The sequence below is a fragment of the Castor canadensis genome, chromosome 2 (assembly GCF_047511655.1).
Source record: "Castor canadensis chromosome 2, mCasCan1.hap1v2, whole genome shotgun sequence".
Taxonomy (NCBI): domain Eukaryota; kingdom Metazoa; phylum Chordata; class Mammalia; order Rodentia; family Castoridae; genus Castor; species Castor canadensis.
The window spans coordinates 187,117,679-187,141,298 of record NC_133387.1 but is presented as its reverse complement, the minus strand read 5'-3'; the positions used below and the strand labels follow the sequence as shown (position 1 = coordinate 187,141,298).

Here is a 23,620-nt window from a genome sequence, read left to right as displayed (position 1 = left end):
TTTTTCTCTGCTCCCTTCCCCCAGTTTCATCTCCATCTTCGGCTGGTTTGGTAGAGTGATTGACAAAATTAGTAAATCCATTCATGTTACTTTTATTGTGCAGGTCTCAATAAATCCCGTGTGTCCGGGGCGCACCTTAATGAGCTAGTGAGCTGACAAATTTGTTTACTGTAGCTGGAGGTGCCGAGTAATGAAATGCGCTTGTGTCTGGGCTCACTGCTAAACAAATACACGGTTTCCAGGAGCCAGCTCTGCTAGCTGCCACTGCCTGAGGAGGCTGCCACAATTCCCCAAGAGACTGAAAGTGGGGTGTATGTGTGTGTTTTGAATGCAGTCACTCACCCATCCGTTGCTTAGTTTTAAAATAAATTTGAATCAGCTGCCCCAACTCCTCCCCTCTTTTTGTTATTCATTGAAGACCCTCTGCCTTGATTGATGATACAAAACCATACCATTCCCCCTTTTCCCTTGTGGAAATGGAAGTTGGAGAGATGTGTAGATGCCTCTCAAGGTTTTAAGCAGCTAAGAGAGAGAGGAAGAGGAGGAAGGAAGGATTGGATATGCAAAATGGAGACTGACAACACTGGGATGGACAAGGTTAGATGCTGAAGTTTAGGGCTCCTGGATTGGTTTGGGAGGATGTGACCAAGTGCCCTAGGTGATTCTGTAGCAGGAGACGAACACCCATGCAGGAGCTTGAAGCTAATTTAGTCTGAGGCTCTGAGGCAAGCCTTCCAAGGTGTTCTCTCAGCCTCCCCTACCCCTGCTAGGAGAGTGGTCATTGTAGGAATGGGAACAGCAGAACTTTGACATTTGCAAGGGTCAGTGGGATGACTCCTTCATTTGGGCAGACTGGGCCTTTGTGACGCTACTGAAGAAGACAGGGAGTTCGGGAGCTCATCCTAAAGGATCAAGCCAGGCCAGCCCAAGAGCAAACCAGAGAACTGAAGAGGGGCTCTTCGGCCTTTCTCCAGTAGATCTCTTGAAAAGGAGCCAAGTCCTAAATGGTGGCATAGGGGAAGTCAAAGGGAGGAGCCACTGTAGCCTTACTGTATCCTCCTCACCCCCTCTCCCCATACACATCCCAGCCTTTAGCCTTTTCCACCCTCTCTAGATGCAGACAAAGCCTTCCTGCCTTTGGTGTGAGTCAGCCTGTGCTGCCTGTCTCTGGCTCCCCAGCACAGTGGCTGCAACCTCCCTCAACAACCACCTGGGGGCAAAGGGAGGAGACAGGTGGGAGAGGAAGGGAAACGCTGCAGTTCACTTGATGGCTTTGGTGTGTGGTCATGAGGGGTGCCCATGACTGGCGATGATGTCTTAGGTAAGAGTAATCCTGGGAGTCAGAGGGATCAGGAAGACATGTCTGTAGGACTGGGGAATAGTGGAGGTGAGAGTGAGAGATGTTTCCAGTTTAAGTCAAGGTTTTCACATACACTACCTCCCAAATTTGGTATCTTCTTCCTGTGGGGAGGAGCAATTGTCAGGAGAGCAGGGGAGGCTGCCCTTCCTTGTTGGGTGGGGTTGGACGTGAGAAGCCCATCTATGGCCCGTGTACACACACAAACAGGCACGCACATTCAGAGGCATGCACTCACCCTTTCACGTGCATACGTAGCAATCCCAGCCTGCTTACCAAAAAAAAGCGGGAGTATATTTAGAACCCTCTGTTCCTTTGATTAAGAAAGTGCTTATGGAGGGAGATAATAAGAGCCTTGCTCCAAGAAGGTGTAGCTCCTGAGCATCTTCTCCAGCTGTGTGGCCCTCTGATCCTGTTCCTTCCTTTCTATTAAAGAGCTAATTGGTATGGAAATGGCACAGGTGTAAACATGAGGGTTTTTATGTCTCATAATTTCAGACCCTGTCATCACCTGGGTGAGATAAATACCCCAGATCTATGTCACCTCTCCTGCCTCTGATTCCACCCTGGCCTGGCTTTCTCCCAATTTTTTTTTTTTTTTTTGCTAAAATTAAACTTCTTTTAAATTGGGAATCTGTGAGTCGTATATGCCCTGCACCCTAAGCTGGCACTTGGGGGTCCTTCTATGCTAGAATTGATGTAAATGCATCAGTTTGCATGGAGCCTGCTCACATTACCCAGAACCCCATCCCAAGCCCATTTGTACCATACTCACTCCCTCTTCCTAGTTTAAACTCCCTTTGGACAAATGTCCTGGGAAGCCAGGCTAGGACAGATCCCGTTCATTCTGCAAAAGAGTAGAGGAGGTTCTGTTTCCCTGACCTAAGAATTAATTCTTTGATTTATTTAATTTGTATGAAAGTTTACAGATTGGTAGAAAACAATACACTGGGAATTTATGTCCTCAAAAATATTTCTCAGTTTCTTCGTGGCAACACTGAAGTTAAGGGAAATAGTAGGTTAGTTATGAATTCAGTAAATAAACTGAGATCAAGGACTGTATTAGTCAGTTTTCTGTTACTGTAACAAACATCTGAGATAATCATCTTGTGAATATGAACAGTTTATCTTGGCTCAAATTTTTGGAAGTTTTGTTCATTATCAGTTGGCCCTGTTGCCTTTGGATCTTCGGTGAGGCAGCACACCAAGGCAGGGAGCACAGTAGGTAGGACAACACTGCTCACCTCATGGCCAAGAAGTGAATCAGAGAACAGGAGGGGCTGGGGAGCCCGTCAAGTGTCCTTGAAGGCCACTACTCCTCCAGTGACCTAAGGATATTCCTCTAGGCCTCACCTCTTAAAGTTTCCGTTACCTTCCAACAGTGCCAAAGTGGGTCTAAGCCTTTAACACATGGGCCTTTGGGGAACATTCCAGATCTAGTCTATAGCAAGGACAAAGCTACCTGACCTAGAATCACAAAGCCAAGAAGAGCTGTGCCTCTGGGCCAGAAGTGAAATCTCCAGATGGTTTCACTGCAAGAATGTGGTGAAATTGGCCCTCTTATGGTCTGGGTCTTTGCTTCTGAGCAACAAAGCTCAGACATGGTGTGAGTCCTCTTTGGGCCACCAGACAGACATGAAAGACACCAGTGAAATCAACTGCCTGTGTTTATCACTTGGCCTTACTGATCTCCAAGGAGAGTCTAGTGGGAGGATAGCAATAGTGGCCTTAACTGTGGATTTTCTTCTGAGCTCTCCCAGCCCAAGCTGTCTGTCTCTGTACCATGACTGTACCCATGCTTCTTTCCACCCTTTGTGATTGTCCCACACCTTCCCCTTATTTATTCTTCCATTCAACTTGCAGTTTTGAGTTCCTGTCTGCATTGGGCCCCATGCTACAGGCTGAGGGATATAAAGATGACTAGACTAGTTCCTGCTTTGGAAGCATACCTTCTCGTAGGAGGCTTATAATCTCTGAATGTCAAAAAAATAAATGTAATAAAGGGTTTTATGTGTTATAACAGGGAGAACTCAGAGGAAGATCATGTTCTTGGCCTAAAGTCTGAAGTAGTGTAACTCATCCAATATACCTTTGCTAGGGCTAGCTTCCTGGAAGAAGCAACTAGAGTCAATAAAACAACTTAGGCTTGGATTTTGTGCAGGGCTGCCATGACTCATGATCTCGGGTGTTCACTGCACAAAGGTGTCCAGCTGAGGGAGAAAAAGAGATTAAAATCCAGCCCTTTCTTTATGGGCCAAAAATGAGGAACTGCAAATACCTAGAGGAAAAGACATGATTTTCTAACGAGAAAGTCATCATTTGGGCTGGCATTAGCCCTGCAATCACCTTACAGTTATGAAGTTTTTCCACATGGGTGTCTCATTAGATGTTCTCAACTCCATAAGCAATATGGATGAGGGACACACTTTAATCCATGAAAGTTAAATGGCCTTGCTCAAGGTTACAAAGCAAATAAAGTGCCAGGGCCTAGACCTCTGCTTCCTTCTCCTCCCTGTCTTTTTTTTTTTTTTTTGCAGTACTGGGATTTGAACTCAGGGCTTTGTCTTGCTAAGTCAGTGCTCTACCACTTGAGACACACACACACACACATACACACACACACACACACACACACACACACACACACACACACACACACACCAGCCCTTTTTGCTTTAGTTATTTTTTGAACAGCATCTCAAGTTTTTGCCAGGGGCTAGCCTTAGACCAAGATCTTCCTGCCTATGCCTCCCCAGGAGCTGGGATCACAGACATGGACCACCATGCCTGGCTTGTTGGTTGAAATGGGATGTCTCTAACTTTTTGACCAGGCTGGCTTTGAAACTTGCTCCTCCTGGGATTACAGGCGCTCCCTGTGTCTTGCTGGTCATGTGATTTCTGAAGGCCATCTTCATCCAGTCAAGAGTCCTCCCCCTCTCCACGGGAATCAGCCCTGATGTCTCCAAAGTGGACAGAACTTGGGCGTTGAAGGAGGAGAGTGCTTTAACACTGCGGCCCCTTGCCCCGCTGCACATCTCACCACAGCTAATGAATTGCTAATACAATTTTCTAGATAATTTTATTTCCATAGCCCCACATTTTAATGTATTTCCAAAAGCTAGCATTTATTTGCTTAATCTCCCAGTGTAATAGAATCAGCCCTGACTCATCATACATGCAAACAAGCAGCTAGGCAGAAACGACAGCAAATTGTTTAATAACTCAAATCTAGTCTCTAGATTTTTAAGTTGCATGCACCAATAGCTTTTCTTGTGTCTCATCCACTCCTCCCCCACCCTTCCCTGTTTTTCCTTTTTAAAAAAAATCCTTTCCCACCATCATGACTATTTGTTTCCAAGCAGAAGAATGGGGGGAGTAGATATAGAGTCTCCAAGCCCCCTTCTAGTCCCCTCTGAGCCTTGATTGGTGAATAAATAGTGAGGGAGAGTCTTTGTGCCTTGTTTGGTGTCTCAAGAAGGGGTAAGAGAAAGCTGGAGTGACATTATAGCATTTCTTTTCCAGCTAGTGACCACATAATCTTAATCTGTCGGCAGCTGACTGGCTGGGGCTTCTTGGGTACCACTCTTCCCTACTAGAGCCCTGGCCTAGGTCCTAGTATGCAGGACCTCTCCTCCTGTCCTCAAAATTCCTGCCCTTGTCTGGTCCCTGCCCTCCTCCAGTGGTGGCACAAGAGCCATCAGCTCTGGCTGCTTCAAACCACTCTCCACTGCATTTGCTTCTGGGTTGTGCACTGTGCACAGACACACTGCCCCCAGACATGCCATAGCACGCTCGTACCTGTCAGTTTGAGTTACTGTAACACATTATCATAGACCAGGTAATTTATAACAGAGCTTTGTTCCTCACAGACCTAGGGGCTGGGCAGTCTGAGATCAGGGTATGTATGACAGGGTTCTGGTGAGGGCCCACTTCCTAGCTGCAGAAGGAACTGACCAGATTGGGCTCATTCATGGTGGTATGACCATAGTCCAGACTGCTGACTTCTGGTGATGTCCTCCTATGGTAAAAAAATGATAGCTAGTGCTCTGGTGTTCTCTTTATAAGGGCACTAATCCCATTAATGAGGTCTCCATCCTCATGAGCTAACACCTCCCAAAGTCTCCATTTCCTAATAACATCACCTTGAGGGTTAGGATTTCAACACATGCATTTTGAGGGGGATACAAGCATCCAAACCATAGCAAGCCCCAGGTCTTTCATGGCCCCTATAGAATGACATCTGAGCTGACCTAGCTGGCATATGTGGTCCTCCATCATCTGACCACCAGTTTCCCTGACTTTTCTCTACCCCCAGGGCCTGCCGTCTCTGCCACCTGCTCTGAAATCTGCTTGCAGTGTTTCTTTAGCCTGGCATGAGTGCCCTGCCTTCCTATACTTGTCTTCTCAGATTGAATTTCTCTTCAAAATCTCCTCTGAAGCCTTCTTGGGGTTGTCTTATCTGTCATCTGGATGGTGTTGACTTACCAGTGTCTCTCCTGGTGTGGGACCAAAATTCTCTGCCCAATTTCAGCTTCATGATGGTCACCTAGCATGGTGCTGACACTTGGTAAATGGCTCAGTGAGCCAGAATAATGGACATGAGGTGGTTTCAGGCCACTCTGAGATCTAGTGATACTCCTGCTGCAGGAGTCTCAGTCTGCACTGTTGGGTGGTACCAGGCCATGGATCATCTCTGGGTTGGCTTTGTAGACCTGGACTGTCCCATTGGGGGTACCATCCATGTACCCTGGATCTCCATGCAAAGGATCTCAATAGAAGCATCATAAGAGAAGCCTTGCCTCAAAAAGGGCTTGGCTTGCCCTGGAAGCCTGCTCCCTCTTACTGATTTAAGGCAGCTGTTTGCACACCTGGCCTAATCAGGGCTTACTGTGAGGTGGGGCGAAGGGCAGAGAGGCACTGGTGCTGGGAAACTTTAGGTTGAAGCAGCAGAGGCTGCTGGGTTGCAGAAGATGTTGCACACAGACACCACTCCTGTGCATGTTGGCCAGACTGGACTGGGATCGAGAGACTCACTGCCAGCCCTTGGCACTGCGTTCACTCTGGCAAATCCTCTCCATCAAGTGGAGCTGAGCACTCTTGATACTTTTCAGAGAGCTGTACCTTGTGACTGGCTCTTCCTAGCCCAGTGTTCTCCAGCCAATGCTGGAGTGAGTCCTGGATGTATTGGTGCTTACTTCTTACTGCTATTATTAACCCCTTTGGAGTAAGCTCAGACAGACAAGTGTTCATCCCGAAGATAAAATTGGGCCCAGACCCATGGTTTATAAAATCAAACAGGCCAAGGTTTTTCTAGACCCGAACTTTACCTCTTTCTCACTGTGTGACTGTAGGCAAGTTATTTGATCTCCGTTTTCCCATTTGCAGAAAAGGGGGATTAGAATCCCTGCCGTGTGGAGATGCAAGTTTTAAATGAGATGACAACACATTCATCAGCACCAAGCACAATGCCTATGTTAGGTCCCTTCCCTTCTGTTCTTGGAGGGCCAGGAGCAAAATTGCCTGCTTGTATTCATACCCCCTGTTCTGCCCTCCTGACTGCTGGTAGGATGGAGCACAGCTGCAGGTGCCTAGACTTCAGTGTCTGCAAAAGAAGCCCCCTAACCCGCCTCAGGTGTGAAGGGGAAGAGAGTAGAGGGCTCTGAGAGGCAGTCCCTGCCTTCCCACTAGTCCATCCCAAACCCAGTCATGAATGGGACCAAAGTGACAGGAACCAGACCTCCCATTTGTTTTCTCCATTGTTGGGCCAGGAAAGCAACAAAATTCTTCATGTCATCCCCAGCAACAAAATTCTTCATGTCATCTCCACCTGCCACTAAAAGCTCCCTGATTCCACACTGAGCAACACACATCTTCCAGCAGCCAAAGCTTTGGCTGTCCATCCACTTTGGGCTGAGTTGACAGGCGCTAGGCCTGACCACCTTTACTGCTTGTGTCCCTCACACAGGAGATGGTGCTGAGCATAGATGTCAACCAGATGCCGGCAGAGAGATGGGCAGATCGGCTTACAGGGAGAGCTCATGTAACATGGGGAAACAGAATCCAACATGGCGGGCAATGAGCTACCGGTTAGGGCTCAGATACTGTTCGGTTAGACATTTGACCGAACGACTGGCTCCAGAGCAGCATTAGGAAGGGGTTGCTGACAAAAGGAAAATGACAGCCTGTCTCTCGGGGGTACTGTGTAGTACCTGTGCTATGAAATCAGCACAGGGGATGACAGAACTAAATGAAAATCTCATGTCACTCACTAGCTACATGGTTTTCAAGACCCCACGTGACCTGTCTCCCCACCTTCCTCTCTAGCCTCCTTCTAAACCTGTCCCTGCTTCCCTAGCTGCATCGTCCCTCTGTCTTATCCTCTGCCCCACACAGTTCCTTCCATTATCATACAGCCAGTGCCAAAAAGAGTGGCACTTCCTACATGGAAGAGCATCTTCTGATGTGGGGGAAGATAACACAATACTACTTGTTGAACAAAGGGACTTTTAAATTAATGCTTTAACCAATGGAAAAGTGGTTAAAAGAATAGAGCCTATAGTTAGCCTCAGGAAAGGATTCAAATCCAGGCTTCCATCATAGCTATAGCTTATGAACTCCATGGAACTTTGGATAAGTTACTCAGCCTCTCCCTCAGTTTCTCCATCTGAAGGGTGAGGATAGTAGAGCCTGCCTTTTGGAGTTGTGATTTTACATTAGTCACATTAGAACAATGGCTGGCCCCTATGATCTTCATTACTGGCTCTCACAGAGCCTCCCCTGCCTGCCCCCACAGTTGCCCTAGGTACCATAAAGTCCTGCTGATTCTTGCCCTTGTCCCCTGCCTTCTCCTCCATTATGCCCAACACACTTGCTGTAACCATGTATATGATTAATGTTTGTTTTTCCCCACTAGTCTTTAGGTCACACCCCAGTAGGACATCTGTGGATTTTGTCCTCTGGAGCCACAAAACGGGTTGCTCAATCAACATTGCGTGATCTGCACTGCCTCTGGATTTGCCCTTGAGCGTGGGGTTTGGGGGTGCTGGTCTCGTGCTGGCTCCTACTGTGATAAAGACCTGGCCTTGTATTTCCAGCCTTCTGACTTTGTTCTCATTGCTGTTATCCCCCATAGGCACAGACATGGCTGTCTTCTGTCTGCTGTGTGGGAAGCGCTTCCAGGCACAGAGCGCACTCCAGCAGCACATGGAGGTCCACGCAGGCGTGCGCAGCTACATCTGCAGCGAGTGCAACCGTACCTTCCCCAGCCACACGGCCCTCAAACGCCACCTGCGCTCACACACAGGTAGGCCAGTCCAGGTGACAGGTGGGTCAGGGCTTCTGGGAGCCCACATCTAGACTTACCTCCAAAGACACAGAGTGGAGGTGCCAGACTGAGGCACCTTTTGCCTTTCTCTATTGCAGGATTGGACACATAGGAGCTTCCTGTCATTGGTAGTTCTCCCATCAGTTCTCTCTCTTTTCATGCTCACCATAAAGGATGTTCACTAAGAGGGCAGATTCTTGAGTTCCATGCTTAGAAACTCTGATTCAGTGGTCCAAGATGGAATTCAAAATTCAGCATCAGTAATAAGAATTCCCAAGGGATTCTGATGCAGGGAGAACAAAGTGCATTCTGAGAACAACTGACCTGTTGTGTTTCCAACTCCTCTCCACAGCCCCACAACTCTCGCTGCCCCCACTCCACCCACATATAATACCAAGTGAGCTTCGGGCTCTTGAGGGCACATTAAGGAAAGTTGTCCTATAATCCTAGCTACTCAGAAATAAGTAAGAGGATCATGGGGCCAAGAGAGCCTTAGGCAAAAGTGACTCTATTGAAAAGCAAAATTAAGCAAAAAGGGTTAAGGGAAGTGGCTCAAGTAGGAGATTGCTTGCTAGATGCCCAGAGTTCAAACCCTAGTACCATCAAAAAACCCCCCAAAAATCATCCTACTTTCACCATAGGCCTCTACTTTGGCTGTGGTGTTGTTGGGGAACACAGGAGGGTATTTAAACAATAAGCTGTGGGACATCCCTGCCCTGCCAGTTCCACATGATGGGGTGAGAGGCAGAGTGTAAGTCAAAGGGGCTGGGCCAGGTGCCCAGGTACTGACCCATCCTGCCAACACTTTCTAGATTTGGGGGATAGGACACTTGGAATGAGGGTCATGAGACATTGCTTGTCTGTAGCAGCCCTTGGTCTTTCCCTAGTAGGGGAACAGATGACCTAAATTCCTTCTTTTTCCTAAAATAGGATGGGGTCTTCTCTGACTGTACCTGAGTAAAACAATGTCCTTTTTGAGTCTGTGTATGTCTCTGTGTGCCATCTGTCCTGGTTTGAGAAAGGAGGGCTGTGGTCAGGTCTCTGTCTGGGCATGCAGTTGAGTGTATACTCATTCCTATTGCAGAGGGTACAAAAATTCTGTGTGCTTTACAGAGAGATGAAAAGACCCTTTTCATTCTTCATAGTCTTGTCACAGCTCAAGGATTGAGTATGAGGCCTTACATGGGTGACACGATCTGCTGAGTGAGAAAAAGACTCTACTCCCATGGACTGGCCTATTCTGCCAGCAGTGGGCATCCTCACCAAACAGCCTGCCTGGGCTCTTGCTTCTGGATGCTGTTCTTTTCAGAGGAGCATCTTGAGTTTGCTTCAGCAGATGCGAACTGATCACCAGGTGCTTAGAACTACCTAGGATTGCTGGAAGAGAAGTGAGAGGGTCCCAGAGGATAGGGTCCAGCAAGGAAGGGCCAAGGAGGAAGGGATACAGAGGAGGACTTTCTCTACAGTGATTGCATAAGATCTGTCTGCAGCTGTGTGTACCTTCCTACCAATGTCTCCCTCAATGGGTCCCCTGTTCAGCCTTATGAAAGATGGCCAGTCACCTTTCAGCCACTTCTGAGTATGCCACTGGTTCATGTGACTTGAATGATTCCAGCCCTACTAAGTCCACTCAGCACACACCTTGCTTTGCCCATGCCCCTTTCTAAGAGCTCGGACATCCAAATGTCAGTACTGCTTTGCCCCATGATAAACATGGCTTAGGTGTGTGGAAAAGGACAGAGTTTGGGAGACGCTCTTGCTTATTCTAGGAAACACAGAACGTGTGTACAGCCTATGTACAAGCACAAATACCCACCGATTTCCACAGCAGGCCTGTACAGGCTCTTCACACCCCCCACACAACGCCTCATTAATATTCTGTGGTTCTTGGCCCATTTGCCACTGGGGCCGGGTGTTTAGTGTCGGCAGCTGTGTTTGGTAGGTTTGTCCAGCCGTGCTCTTGGCATTGATGGATCCCTGATTCACACGGCTCATCATATAATAAGCCCTCAGCTGTGCTGAAGGAGGTACCGGAGGGGCTGGAGCTAGGGTGGGGAAGGCAGTGACACTGGGCTTGCCGGAGCCAGGCAAGCCACCAGGTAATGACAAACTGGGGAAGGAGGGGGGTCACAGGTGCACTGGGCAGGCCAGAGGGGCTCTAATTAGTCTCGTTTGTCCTGCACTTAATGTCAAGCTCATTAACGAGTCTACAGAGTTAATCAACATACCACAAATTGGATTTTGAGTCCTGCCGCCAGTTTTGTGTACACTATGGCCATGCTGACACAGTTAGCTCTCGGGGCTAGAGTTGCTGGCTGTGTGCTCATCAGGCTACAAAATGTGGGTGGGTGGGTGTGTGTCTTGATGACTTGTCTTTTTTTTTAATTTCAAAGTTCTTTTTAGTTCTTTCCCTAGGCGGACTCAAGAGAGTTCCTATTTAAACTCATTTTACATGTGATCCGCTTCATAATTAAATTCATAAAAATCTGATCAAACAAGCCCCTCTGTTGTTTGTTAAACTCTTAGGGCCCCCTCTGGAGGTGAAAGTCACACACAGACAGTCATCTCCCCTCTCCGCCTCCCCCGGGCAGGGTGGCTGCCGATGTATGTTTTAATTACTGGCTCTGGCTGAAGTCTCATGTGGCCCTTGCTTTATTTATTTATTTATATCTTAATGAGGATACTGAATCTTTGATTAAAGTCGTAATCGTTGCCGATCCTGCAAGGAGGGGGAATTGAATGTCAGACCAGACGGGGCCACGTGTGCAGACACAGAGAGACACAGAGTAGGTGGCGTGCAGACACCGCCCCCCCCCTCCCCCCGACACACACACAGACACTGACCCTCACTTAGACAATTAGTGCCAGGGTTGGCATGGGCCAGGCTTTCCTTGGGTTTGATGGGGCTGGGGAATAAGTACTCCCTTTAGCCCTGGCAAGGGAAGGATAGGCGGGAACTCCAGGATTCGGTCCAACCCTGAACTGCATGCAAGGGACTCACTGGCCAGAGCTGTGGCCTGTGGATTGGTATGAACTGGAAGGAGAAATGGCCATGTTCTTCCTCCAAGGAGGTGCTGCCACCCCCCTTTATGCCCTCAATGCTTTTTGCAAATCTTCCACCCATGAGAGAGTCAGCCAGTGAACGGACCCCAGCATCCGCTCCCCACAGAGCCTTAAAAACCCTTCAGAGCCATCAGGAGAGATGAGAATTTATGTGGGTACAGGGGCCTGTGTTCAGGAGGGGGGAGCTTTGGTTAGAAGCCTGCGGAGGGGAGAGAGAGAAGAGAGAGTAAAATATCATTTTAAAGAGGAAGTGAAGGCACAGGCATGCGAGTCTATAAGGAGAAGGACAATTTATGCCCAGGCACGAGCACAGTTTGACATGGGGATAATGAAAAAACGTAGGTCATTGTGGATGACTTAAACCTTCAGCAGCTGAAGAAAATGTATGAAATGCAGAGGACATTACACGGTTGGCAGCCCCGCACATCTGCAGAGGGACAAGTGAAATACAGTGGGCCATTCTTTACCATAAACTGTGGTTGTTGGAGATGCAGCCCAGAGAAATTGTAATTACAGTGACAAGACGAATCAGCGATATTTAAATATTCATGAACAAAGTCTGGGGTGATCAATCTATCTTTATTGTCTGCGCCTTCACTCCTGTAATAAATAAGTAGCTGAAGTCCTCACCTTTCCTTCAGACCCCTACTTGGGTACAAAATGCAAGGTGGTTAAACCTATACCCCACTCTCTCACTCTCAGGAGTTTAAGAGTAGAGTGCCCCAAAACATACACAACCAAGGGGTAGATTCCAGACTGAGGAAGGATAAGCTTGACATCCCAGCATTTCCATGGAGTCTGTTTTGAGTCACTCCTGGCTGAGTAGCAGGGCTACAAGGTGGATAAGGCTCAATTCTTACTCTCGAGATGTGTTCATTATAGAGGCGTTGTGGCCATGTCAGTCAATACAATACACACAGTGTGTCATTTAGCAATCTAATGAGTACCCAAGTGTCCAGGCTCTGGAACTGGACCAGACCTTGCATCCCAGCTTAGCTACTTACTAGCTTGTGACCTTGGGGACAAAGCTTAACCATCTCTAAGGAAGTCATTTTTCTCCTCTGAAGAAAGAATATCTTTCAGGTGTTTGCCATCATTATTACATAACCTATGTGAAATAAGCACTTAGCAAATATGGACAACTTTATGGGAAAGTACCTGAAGAATTGTACCAATAAAGGACCAAAATGTTGGATATTGTTTTCTCTTTAGGGACAGAGAAGAAAATGTGACTTACTCAGCCTGGGGAACTAAAGGATAGCTTCCAAATAAAGGTGATGCTTGAACTGGGCTTGGAAGGATGACTAGGAGTTCACTGAGGAGAGATGAGGAAATCGAGCAGAGGGAACAGCTGAGTGTAAACAATGGAGAAAGGAAACAAGCAGAAAGTATTTGGGGGACAATGAGTTCTCCAAGTTGGAGGGATTTTTTTGAGGGTGCAAAAGTCTGGTTGAAGTGGTGCATGCCCCTGACCCAGAAGAAAGCCAGAAGAGGCAGAATGAGAAGGGGAGGGTGGCAAGGTCTCAAAACCCTCAGGTCTGCCCTGCCCTCCCGGGAGACTGCTTTCTGAGAACCGCTGTCGCTAAGCCAAATGGGATTAGCAGCTGCTCCGTGGATGACCACAGGGCTGCAGTGAAGTATGGACGTGTGAATGCATGTGCTAGCTGTTTATGATATGGAGACTGGCAGAGGCTGTGGATCCTGAAGTCATCCTTGGAGGTGACAGCCTCACACTCCTGGTATACCAAATGTGCCCTGCTGTCCCCTGAAGACGGGACAGGGCCTGATCCAACCCCTTGTCTCCCTAGGTGACCACCCATACGAGTGTGAGTTCTGTGGCAGCTGCTTCCGGGATGAGAGCACACTCAAGAGCCACAAGCGCATCCACACGGGGGAGAAGCCCTATGAGTGCAATGGATGTGGCAAGAAATTCAGCCTTAAGCACCAGCTGGAGACGCACTACAGGGTGCACACAGGTACCCAGGGCCAGGGCAGGGGAGACCTGGGTGGGAGTGTGCAGCAGATACTTATTTCCTCGGAGAAACCCAAGAGAGGATGGTCCAAGGCTGAACCAGGGAGAAGATATTCTATGAAGGGTTAGTATGGTGACCTGATTTGATGACCCAAATCTCAAGGCCAAGGCAGACATCACTGATCAATCACAACACACTGTCCCATGAGCCCAGGTCAGCCCCCAAGGCAGCCACACCAATAAATAGCTCAGGGACGCTGTGCAAAATGATGTTGATTCTTGATTCCTGAATTAGAGTTGAGTTGACCAGATTAGTGGAAAGTGAAGATTAGGGATGTCTCATGTTGCTTGGGAGTTGGAGAAGAATAGTAATGCGTTGAATTAGGTTACGAGGGAAAATTGTGAAGTTAAATCAAGTTCAGTTCTGAGATTAGAGGAGCAGATGTATTTAATAATCTCTCCGTGTGTATGACGTTCTCCATTTCAAAGTGCCTTCACATTCTTTTTTATATAAAAGAAATGTGAGCAGCTGTTTTCCCTGAGGTCTGAGGACAGGCAGATGGATGTGGTCCAGACTTCCAGAAGTTCCTGAGTTCGGGGCAGTGGGGTCCTGAAGCCAGCCTCTACTTGCTTGTGAAAGCCTATTTCTTCCGAATTTCAAGTTCAATGACATCACCTTGGTTGTTTAAAATCAGCTCTGTTGGGAGCATAGCAATAGAGTTACGTATTTTTGGCTAGTCGGTTGTTAAATACTTACCACCAGCACGTTGCCAGTTGGAGGGAAGGTAGATATTCAGAAGGATTCTGAAGGCAAGATTTCCTCTTAGAATGAGAACTATTAGAATCGCCAGCTAGGAAGGCTTCTCTCACCAAGGGAGATAATGCTCTCTCCAGAGGAGGGAATAGAGTTGACCTCAGGTCCTGTTGGCTTCAGGGAGAGGATGGTGCTGTGGTGGGGAGGGGTGGCCAGAGGGAGTGGGAGGCAGAGCTCCCAGTTTTGTTTCCCTGTCTCCAGCTGGGAGCCACAGGGGAGGATGGGTGCTCATTGCTGACAACTTGAGTGACCCAGAGGGTTTCCCAGAGTCCTGGGGTTTCCTTAGCCCCTTGTTGGGGATGTGACCTGGCAGGCAGATCATTAAAAGCATTGGCAGTGACTATTGTAAATAGCTGGTCGATAGTTAGATCACTTTGGCTGTTCATTACTTCATTATTTGCTGGGGTCTCTGCACGGAGAAGTATTGATAGTGAGATGGCTGGCCAGTTAATTACTGTATTGAAACAAGGTTCCCTTACATCCTCTACTCAGCCTCAGGGCATTATAGTAGAGGGAAGTCGAGGTAGCAGGCTAGAGTGACTTTGCACCCCTAGATTCTCTGCCTCCCCCATTCTAGCCTCAGAGGGGAAGGAAGGGTCCAGAGCTTTCGTAAGATAGCTATCCCTCTTGTGTTTGGAGGACTGGGTTCCTTCCAGCTATGAAAGAACTCCATCCACTCTCCTACTCCCCTGGATGAACTGGGCTATGAAGAACCATTCCCAAGGACTCTCAGGGCCTTACTGTCCCCTTTCAAGACACACATTTCTTTAATTGGAAGGAATGAGTCCTGCACTTTGGGAGAGCTCAGAATAGCAAGAGAAGGGTCTGCACTGTGCTAACAGCCCTGTAGTCCCTTGCCACTTGTACTATTTACATTGGTCACAATAAAGCAAAAAGGGTAGGGCTCCAGTTGCACTGGCCACATCACAATGACCAGCGGTTGCCACATTGAACGATGCCTCCATCGTTTTAGGAAGCTCTGTTTAGAGAGTGCTGTCCTAGAGGGACTGAGATTCTCTCAGGCCCGCTGGGAAGCATGTGGCCCCTGTGGTCTTCTGCCTCTGTCCTTACTCTCTCCTGTCCTGTCTTAACCCCTTTCACAGGTGAAAAGCCCTTTGAGTGCAAGCTTTGCCACCAGCGTTCCCGGGACTACTCGGCCATGATCAAGCACCTGAGAACACACAATGGCGCCTCGCCCTACCAGTGCACCATCTGCACGGAATACTGCCCCAGCCTCTCATCCATGCAGAAGCACATGAAGGGTCACAAGCCAGAGGAGATCCCACCTGACTGGAGGATAGAGAAGACTTACCTCTACCTGTGCTATGTGTGAAGGGGGTCCCCCGTGCATTGGAGCAGCATGGGAGCCAGAAAAGAAATGAAGATGGGGAAGAACTTTGCAAAGAAAAAAAAAAAAGGAAAAAAGAAAAGAAAAAGAAAGAGAGAGAATGGAAAGGAAACTTCATAGCTATTTGGCCCTGGGGCTCCAGGTGACCTGGATGCCAAGCCACTGCCCCTTCCCGGGGACCTCTACCTTCCTTGATTTTTCTTGGGTGGGTGGAGGTGGTTTTGTTCACCCACATGGTGGCATATTTTTCTCCTCCCTCTACCCAGACCCTCCTTTTGTGTCCAGAAATGGAGGCTAGGAAGCAGACGAGGACTGTAGTCAAAGCCACAGTCTCTGCCTGCTCTCCTCTCCTTGCCTCCTCAGAAGATGGAGGGAGGGGATCAGAGAGAGGGCTGCAGATGATGGGGGTCTCTGGTTGATGCTTAAAATGGCAGCTCTGGTTTGCTAGGGGAAAATTGGGGAGGGGAAGAACTCTTTCTCTTCCCACCACTTGGTTCATCCATTGCTTTCTCTGCCCTGCCACATTGGGTTCCGCTTAGGGTTTCCGAAAACCTTGTGGTTCTTTCCCTCCCTTGCCCCTGCTTGACTGCTGTCCTCCAGGTCCCAGGGAGTTCGCATTCCTCTTGGATCTGGGTGGTATTTCCTCTTCTGGTTCCTCATGGGGAAAGCTGCATCTGACTCCAGAGTCCCTTCCTTCCCTTAGCTTTCTGAGAACACAGAACATGATAAATCATACTCCCCACCCTGGTCACCCCAGTCACGAGCAAGATTCCTGCTGAGCTGCTTTTGCTTCCAAAAATGGAAAAGCATATGAACTAAATATATTATATCCCATCAACCAACCACACACACGCATGGCCCTACAAACTCATTTCAGACCCTAGGGGAAGGAATCCCATTGTTCCATTGAAAGGGCCCATTGTCCAAGGGAAGGAGTGGATGACCTCCTCCAGAAGGGTCCATACCTGCAGGAGGGAACAGACACCCTGCCCAGGGTGGGGGACTGGCCAGGAGAGGAAGTGGCTGTCCTACTGGGGGACCTTTTAAGCACAGAACATGGGGACCCCAGGCCCAGTGAGTTCAGTGGGAAAACTCGGGTCCAGAGAGTAGCACAGAATTCCTCAAAGGGCCCTGAGTCCACAGAGAAGAGGAAAAGGGGGAGGAGGAGCTGAAAGCGCTTTGGCCTTGCGTTCTGTTTTGCTTCTTTTCTATGTTCCCTGTTAGTACATTGTACTTGAATTACCTCAGTTTTTTTGTGACCTCATGAGCTTTATTAACCCCTGTATCTCTTTTTTGGTTGGGGGTTGGAGGAATGGGGAGGGTGTTCTTTTCTGTTCTTGTGTAAATTAATAGTTGGCTTTAGACTTCAGCTGGCCACGGCCCTCCCTAGCCCCTGGCTAGCAGCCTCAAAGCTGAAAGCTGTATACAGAAGGAGATGAGTGCTCAGGGTCTGAATAGGAGGGGCCAGGAGGACAGAGAAAGTGGGTGGGTGGAGGGCCTGGTGATTGGGGGTCTTACTGTCCCCACGGGGCACTCAGGAGTCACTGTCAACTCTGCCTGAGGGCTCAAATCATCTGTGTCCAGCATCTGTTCAGCCTGAAAAACTCTGAAGAAAAATCCCACTGTTGTTAGAATTTGCTGGGCCCTTTTAGGCTTGATGGGGGTCTTTATCATTGAGATCCTTGCACCGATGTGGTCCCCTGTGTGTAATACCGTCATTGCCAAAATTGGTATATTTTCATGGTAGGTGTGTGGGGGGGTGGGGGGGTGACTCAGCCTCAGTTTTGTTGTGTTGGGTGGGGTGTTGTTTCTCTAAGAGCTACCTCTTATGTTCGTCCAATTATTCTTTTGTTCTCTCCTACCTCCCCTCTGCTGCTCTGCCTCCCCTCTTTCCCCAGCCTCCCCACCCTGTTATTTGGAAAGCACATTTGCAATATTCGCATTTGCTTTGGGATGGGCTCTCTGTTTCATCTCATGCTTTATGTGTAAGAGTTTCTTTGTGTGTGTGAGAGAGAGCTTGTTTTATTCTTTCTTTTCTCTCTCTGAGAAAGCTGTGGCTGTGTTTTGATCTTAGGTTTTAAACAGTGGTTTTCGGGAAGCAGTTTTGGGGAGAAGGGTTGCGAGGAATACAGGGGAGGCCTGAGGGATGGGTGCTGCTGTGGCCACCCCCCGTCCCTCAGTCCCATCCCTTCTGCCCCATCCCTTCAATCTCATCCACCAAATCTGAAGGCCTTAAAAATTGTGTGTTAGGGGGATGAGGATTGGGGGTACTTGTCACTAGACTGTGGATTAGGGATAATAATGTAAGGACAACTCTATTTTGCAACTATAATAATGACAGTGCTTCGGAAAGGAAAAAAGTTAAACTTGAAATATGTTGATCAGTTGTGTTTATAATGTGAAAAGAGTGAAATCTTTTGGGGGAGGAGCAGTCTATAAGAAATCATTATGCACTATGGCTTCCTCCCCCCATCTGGGAAGAAAGGGAACTCACTGGCCCTCATGGGATCTGTAAATCCCAGAAAACTATATTTTTAACAGCAAGATGTCATTCGACATTGATGGGGAAGGGAAAAAATATCAAACTATTCCATAGACCTAGCTGGCCCCTTGCTCCCCTGCCCTTCCCACTCAGCCCAGTCCCTTACTCATAAAAGCTTGGGAGGGCTGAGCTTATCTTTACAAAGTGTAATATTTTTGTAATATTGTTAGTTCCTTCATCAGTTCTACAGGACCCTGCCCTTTCCTTTTGTAATGTGAATAGGAAGAAAAAAAAAAAAAAGACAAAAAATTCACCATCAACAACAAAGTATCCCTTTGTATGTGTGCGCGTGTGTGTGCTCTGTATGTGCTCGTGTGTTAAACCATGCCGTGTTGTCTAATCTGGTGTTGCAAGCATTGGATGGTACGAATTCAGCACCTGCCTGCCCCGCACATCTGTAAGGGTTCTACAGATCCTAAGAGGTGGGAGGAATAGCCAGACTGAAAGGACACTTTTGTAGTTGCTCTACCCTATCCCCTTGGAACCCCAAACACCCCAATGGACTCCAATTTGTCCCTTCCCCAACTTCCTGCTCTCAAAGACTAAACAGTTCTAAAGTTGCTAAGGCCTCATGGCCACTGGGCAAGTAGAAGCTGTCCAGAGACTTTCCTTAGGTGTGGAGCGCTGGGAGTTTGGAGAGACCAGTAGGGTGGAGGTGGCTCCCACACCAGGTGAGCTCAGTGTATTCACTCCCTTCTTTCTGCCATCTGGCCCCACTGCCTTTAGCCCTTGTCCTGCAGAAACCTGACTTGCTACTGCCTTATCCAGCACACGGAACCTTCTCCAGCCTGGAAAGTCCAAGTTGGTTAATGCTCCTTTTCCCATGTCCAGCTCTCTAAGTGAGTCCCCTGCTGCTTTTGGTGACAGTGACCCCCTCATTCATGTGCCCCTTCCCTAGTCACTCCTTCGCTTATTCAAAGCATTAAAGTCCTATGTGTATATAGGATAGACAAATATATAGAGAGATATATATACCAAGAGAGATATAAAATAGTAAATGTCATTGCTGCTTTGCAGGAGGCCACAAATAGGAGGAAGGCAGATCTGGGGTGCAAGGGTGGGTCCAGAGGCTGGGGGACCTAGAGATTCAGTACAATCCAGGGATGTGACACGGGCTTGACTAATCTTTGTGCCTGAATAGTTTTTCCATGTTGAGGAAAAAGGAAAAAAAAACTGCTGCAGTTTTTCACAAGTGTATGGTACCTTTCTGAACTCTGTAGGTACAACTGCCCTGGGAGGAAAGAGCCAGAGGGCTACCTTCTTAGAGGGAGGCGAGCAAGGGGGTGGGGTGGGAGTGGGGGGCTTTGGACTTGGTCCATGAGGAGAGGTGGGTTGAGGGGGCTTTTAGCCAATTCCCTGGCAAGCCAGACTAAGGTAGAAACTGGAGGCACCAGGATATGTGAGACAGAAAAGCAGAAGAGATGAGGTTCTGTTCATTTATTTTTCCTCAGCTTATCTTACTGTCACCACCCCCTGCCCCATCCCATCTTGTCTCCTCCTTCCTGGAGCTTCTGCTGACTTGGCTGGAGTGGCTGCACTTACCTGGAAATGTCAGTGGGAGGACAAATAGCCAGACCAACCCTCTGCAGTAGGACAGATGGGTGCAAGAAAAAGGCAGAGATGGCCAAGAGATGGGTGCAGGGCAAACCAGGGAGGTCAGGCCAGGGGAAAGGTGGGGAGAAAGGAATGCCAGCCAGCAGTGCAGCTCCTGTAGCTCCCGAGAGTCCTTGGTGGCCCACTTTGCAGACAGGGTCCCAGCTCCTGGTGTGTATCATAGTATTTGTTCACATAGTGTTATGCATGATCCTCGTAAGGTGAAGAAGCCGTGGTGGTGTACCATGCCATCCGCCCTATATATAAAGATAAATATATATATATGTGTGTAAGTTATAGCACTGAGGGCCCTGGGGCCCTGCTGGACCAAGCAGAACTAAGCCTTTTGGTTTGGGTATTATGTTTTGTTCTGTTCTGATTGTATTTTTGTGGCTTGTCTTACGTCGTGACAGCACAAGTGCCAGTCCGATTGCTCTGTATTACAGAATAGTGTTTTTAATTCATCAATGTTCTAGTTAATGTCTACCTCAGCACCTCCTCTTAGCCTAATTCTAGGAGGTTGCCCAATTTTGTTTCTTCAACTTTAATGATTACTTTTTTGTACAAATCACTCTCAATCTCTCTCCCTTCTCTCTCCTATCTATCTATCCATCATCTATCTATCTACCATCTGTCTATCTATCTATCCATCCATCCTATCTACCACCCATCTATCTATCTATCCACTATCTATCTATCTGTCTACCTATCTAATCTATCTACCATCTATCTACCATCTTATCTATCTATCTATCTCATCTAACTCCCCCTCTTTTTCCCTCCTCTTCCTTTGCTCACTCTTCTCCCCCTCTCCTTGGTCCCCTCTCCTTTTTGTCCCCTCTTTCTATCAACCTTTCTTTACCCTCTCTCTCTTTTTCTCCCCTTCTCCTTGGTCCCTTCCCCTTTTAGTCCCACCCCTTCCTCTTGCCCATCCCCAGTCAAGCGTGCCAGTTCTTTCTGTCCCCCGAAGCAGTCCACTCGAAGTTGTGCAGTCCTGGTTGCAGCTTTCCGCATCTGCCTTCGTTTCGTGTAGATTGATGCGTTTCTTTGTAATTTCAGTGTTTCTGACAAGATTTAAAAGAAAAAAGAAAAAAAGAATTTACTGCTGCAGGTTTTTTTCTCTCTCCATGTGTCACTAAGTGAAGTTTGTGCCTTCTATAGCAAAGAGAATATTTTTTACATCCTACTAACAGTAGATTTTTTTGTAGTGAACATTTTTTGTATTTTTATTTATAAGTCTCATAAGAAAAATAGCAATGTTCAGTTGTATACCTTGAATCTGCAGTTAGAAGAGAATAAAGTTAATTCAGTTGTCTCTGGCTAAAAGTGTCCCTTTTTTTTTTTTTTAAATGCTTTGTCTTTTCTGCTTTCTCTTGGGTGGGGATCATTGTAGGGGAACTGCAATTTCTGTCTGGGTTTGAAGGAAGCAAAAGCTCTGTGTTCAAACATTCAGCCTTTTTGAACTCAGGGCCTCGTGCTTGCTAGGCAGCATTTGAGCCACTCCAGCAGCCCTCCTTGCTACTCAGGAGGCCACACATTCAGCCTTTTTATGTAACACGTGCCACATTTACAAGGCACATGCCTGCCCAGTAACGTACTTATTTAATACTTTTTAGGTTAAGAAGTAATGTTAAGCCTGGCACAGTAGCTCAAGCCTGTAATTCTAACTACTCAGGAAACAGATTGAGAGGATAGCAGTTCAAGGGCAGCCTGGGCAAAAAGTTCACAATACCCCACCTCAATAAAAAAAAAGCTAAGCGTAGTGATGTGCACCTGTCATCCCAGCTACATGGAAAGCATAAATAGGAGGATCACTGCCTAGGCTAGCCTGGGTATAAAGCAAGACCCTATCTCAAAAATAACCAAAGTGAAAAAAGCCTGAGGCTTAAGTGGTAGATAGAGCACCTGCCTAGCAAGTGCTAGGCCCTATGTTCAACTCCCCAGTATAACCAAAACCAAAAAAAAAGAAAGGTACTGTTAAGTACATTGATATCATTTGATCTTCATACAAAATAGTAAAGTAGGCATTTTATTTATTCATTTATTCAACAAGATGGTGGCACCGGTGACTCTTTTCTGCAGTCATTGGAAATACAACAAGGAGCAGGTCACACAGCCGAGGCGTGATGAGCAGAACTCAGGTCCAGATCCGATTCCAAATCAGGTGCATTTTTCCCGGACTCTGGAGGCAGGATTTCCCTTCTAAGTATTTACAGTCATTGTCAGCTTCTTCCCGCCAGCTAAGCAAGTTTCAGAAATGTTGTAACACAAAGCTTCTACCCAATTAAAGGTCCTTGGTTCTATGGCAGCCAAGACCTTTGAGAGAGGAGGTTGGGGGTGGGATGGGAGAGTGACAGGAAGACTTAACTGAGTGGCAGAATGCTTGCCTCACATGTGCAAAGCCCTGGGTTCAAACCCTTTCTCTACTGCAGGGGGAAACACCACCCAGGTCATCTTCAGCTGTTAAACCAGTTCTACTCAGTCTTGGAAACATGGTCAGTACCTCTGCTTCAGGCCAGGGGCTGCCTCTGTCCATCAGCATCGTTTATCCCCTCACAGAGAGCCAGGGACACAAGCCATGTTCTGAGTCCTGGGCATTGCAGTCTGTCTGGCTCTGGGGTTGCTGATCTGAGAAGCAACTGGAGCTACTGCCCCTGACAACTTTCCCAGGAAGAGCCCAGACCCAGGAGGACAGGTTCCCATCCTGCAAAGCTGGGTTCTGTTACTTTCTTCTCTCCCATCTCCTCTCTGCTCTTCTTTCCTTCCTTTTCTCTTTCCTTTCATTTTTTCACCCAGTCTTTCTTCTTCCTCCTCTCCTTCCTCACACCCCATCCCTCATTATTCCTTTGGGTTTTTTTCCTGCCTTTGTGTCCCAGTTTTTTTCTCTCCCCATTTCTCCTCTTGGAAAATGATCTTTGGTCAAAAAGGTATTTGTTTTGATTTGAAGCCGCTGTGTCCCCCGCACTGGGCCCCACCTGCCCCTCCCCCAGCCTCCCCTCCCTCAGGCCTCAGCTTTCTCTTGACAGATGGGAGGGCAGTGAGCACTCCCTCTTTAAAACAACATTTAATCGCCGTTTTCTGTTCTTGGACATCAAAGCTAGGGCTTAGGCACTGCGCTGGGGTCGAGGTGGTGCAGGCTCTGGGGGAGAGGAGGTGAGTGAATAGGGGCTGGCTGAATGGGCTTTGTGTGACCGCCAGGGTCTGCCTGCTTTACATGCTCTTTGACCCAGATATGATCTCATGGAGAGAAAGGGGCCCTGGCCAGGCCAGCCTGAGAACGCTCCTCCATGGCCTGACTCAACCCCCTCCTCCCTCCCTGGGCAGGCGGCCACAGCTGCCCTCTGCCCCGGTGTGGGCAGCCTCCCCAGGACAGGGCTCAGCAGGGGGGCATGAGGCTGGGGTCAGAAGAGGAGACAGGCAGTTGGGTTGGGAAGATGCTGCCCCACATACACACACATGAGGCTACAACTCCTCCTGCATGTGTTATGTGCTGTGACGTTAGCTGGACCCCCCCCCCTGCCCACCACACACACATACACACACTACATGCCCTTCTGGTCCAGTGCGCTTGACCATGGCTATAGGTGGGGGCTTGGGTCATATCAGC

The 23,620-nt window shown here is 48.0% G+C and overlaps 1 protein-coding gene across 4 annotated transcripts in view; it reads left to right on the top strand.

The window, feature by feature from the left end:
• Zbtb16 (zinc finger and BTB domain containing 16) overlaps positions 1-21,339 on the top strand; it is a 178,851-nt gene extending 157,512 nt beyond the window's left edge. For all 4 annotated transcript variants that reach the window (XM_020180105.2, XM_020180111.2, XM_020180106.2 and 1 more), the window contains exons 5-7: positions 8,490-8,660; positions 13,553-13,720; positions 15,634-21,339. In XM_020180105.2, coding sequence (XP_020035694.1) covers positions 8,490-8,660; positions 13,553-13,720; positions 15,634-15,863 — 569 coding nt within the window. In that variant the 3' untranslated portion in view covers positions 15,864-21,339. The remainder of the gene's footprint in view (positions 1-8,489; positions 8,661-13,552; positions 13,721-15,633) is intronic.
• Positions 21,340-23,620: the final 2,281 nt, after the last annotated feature.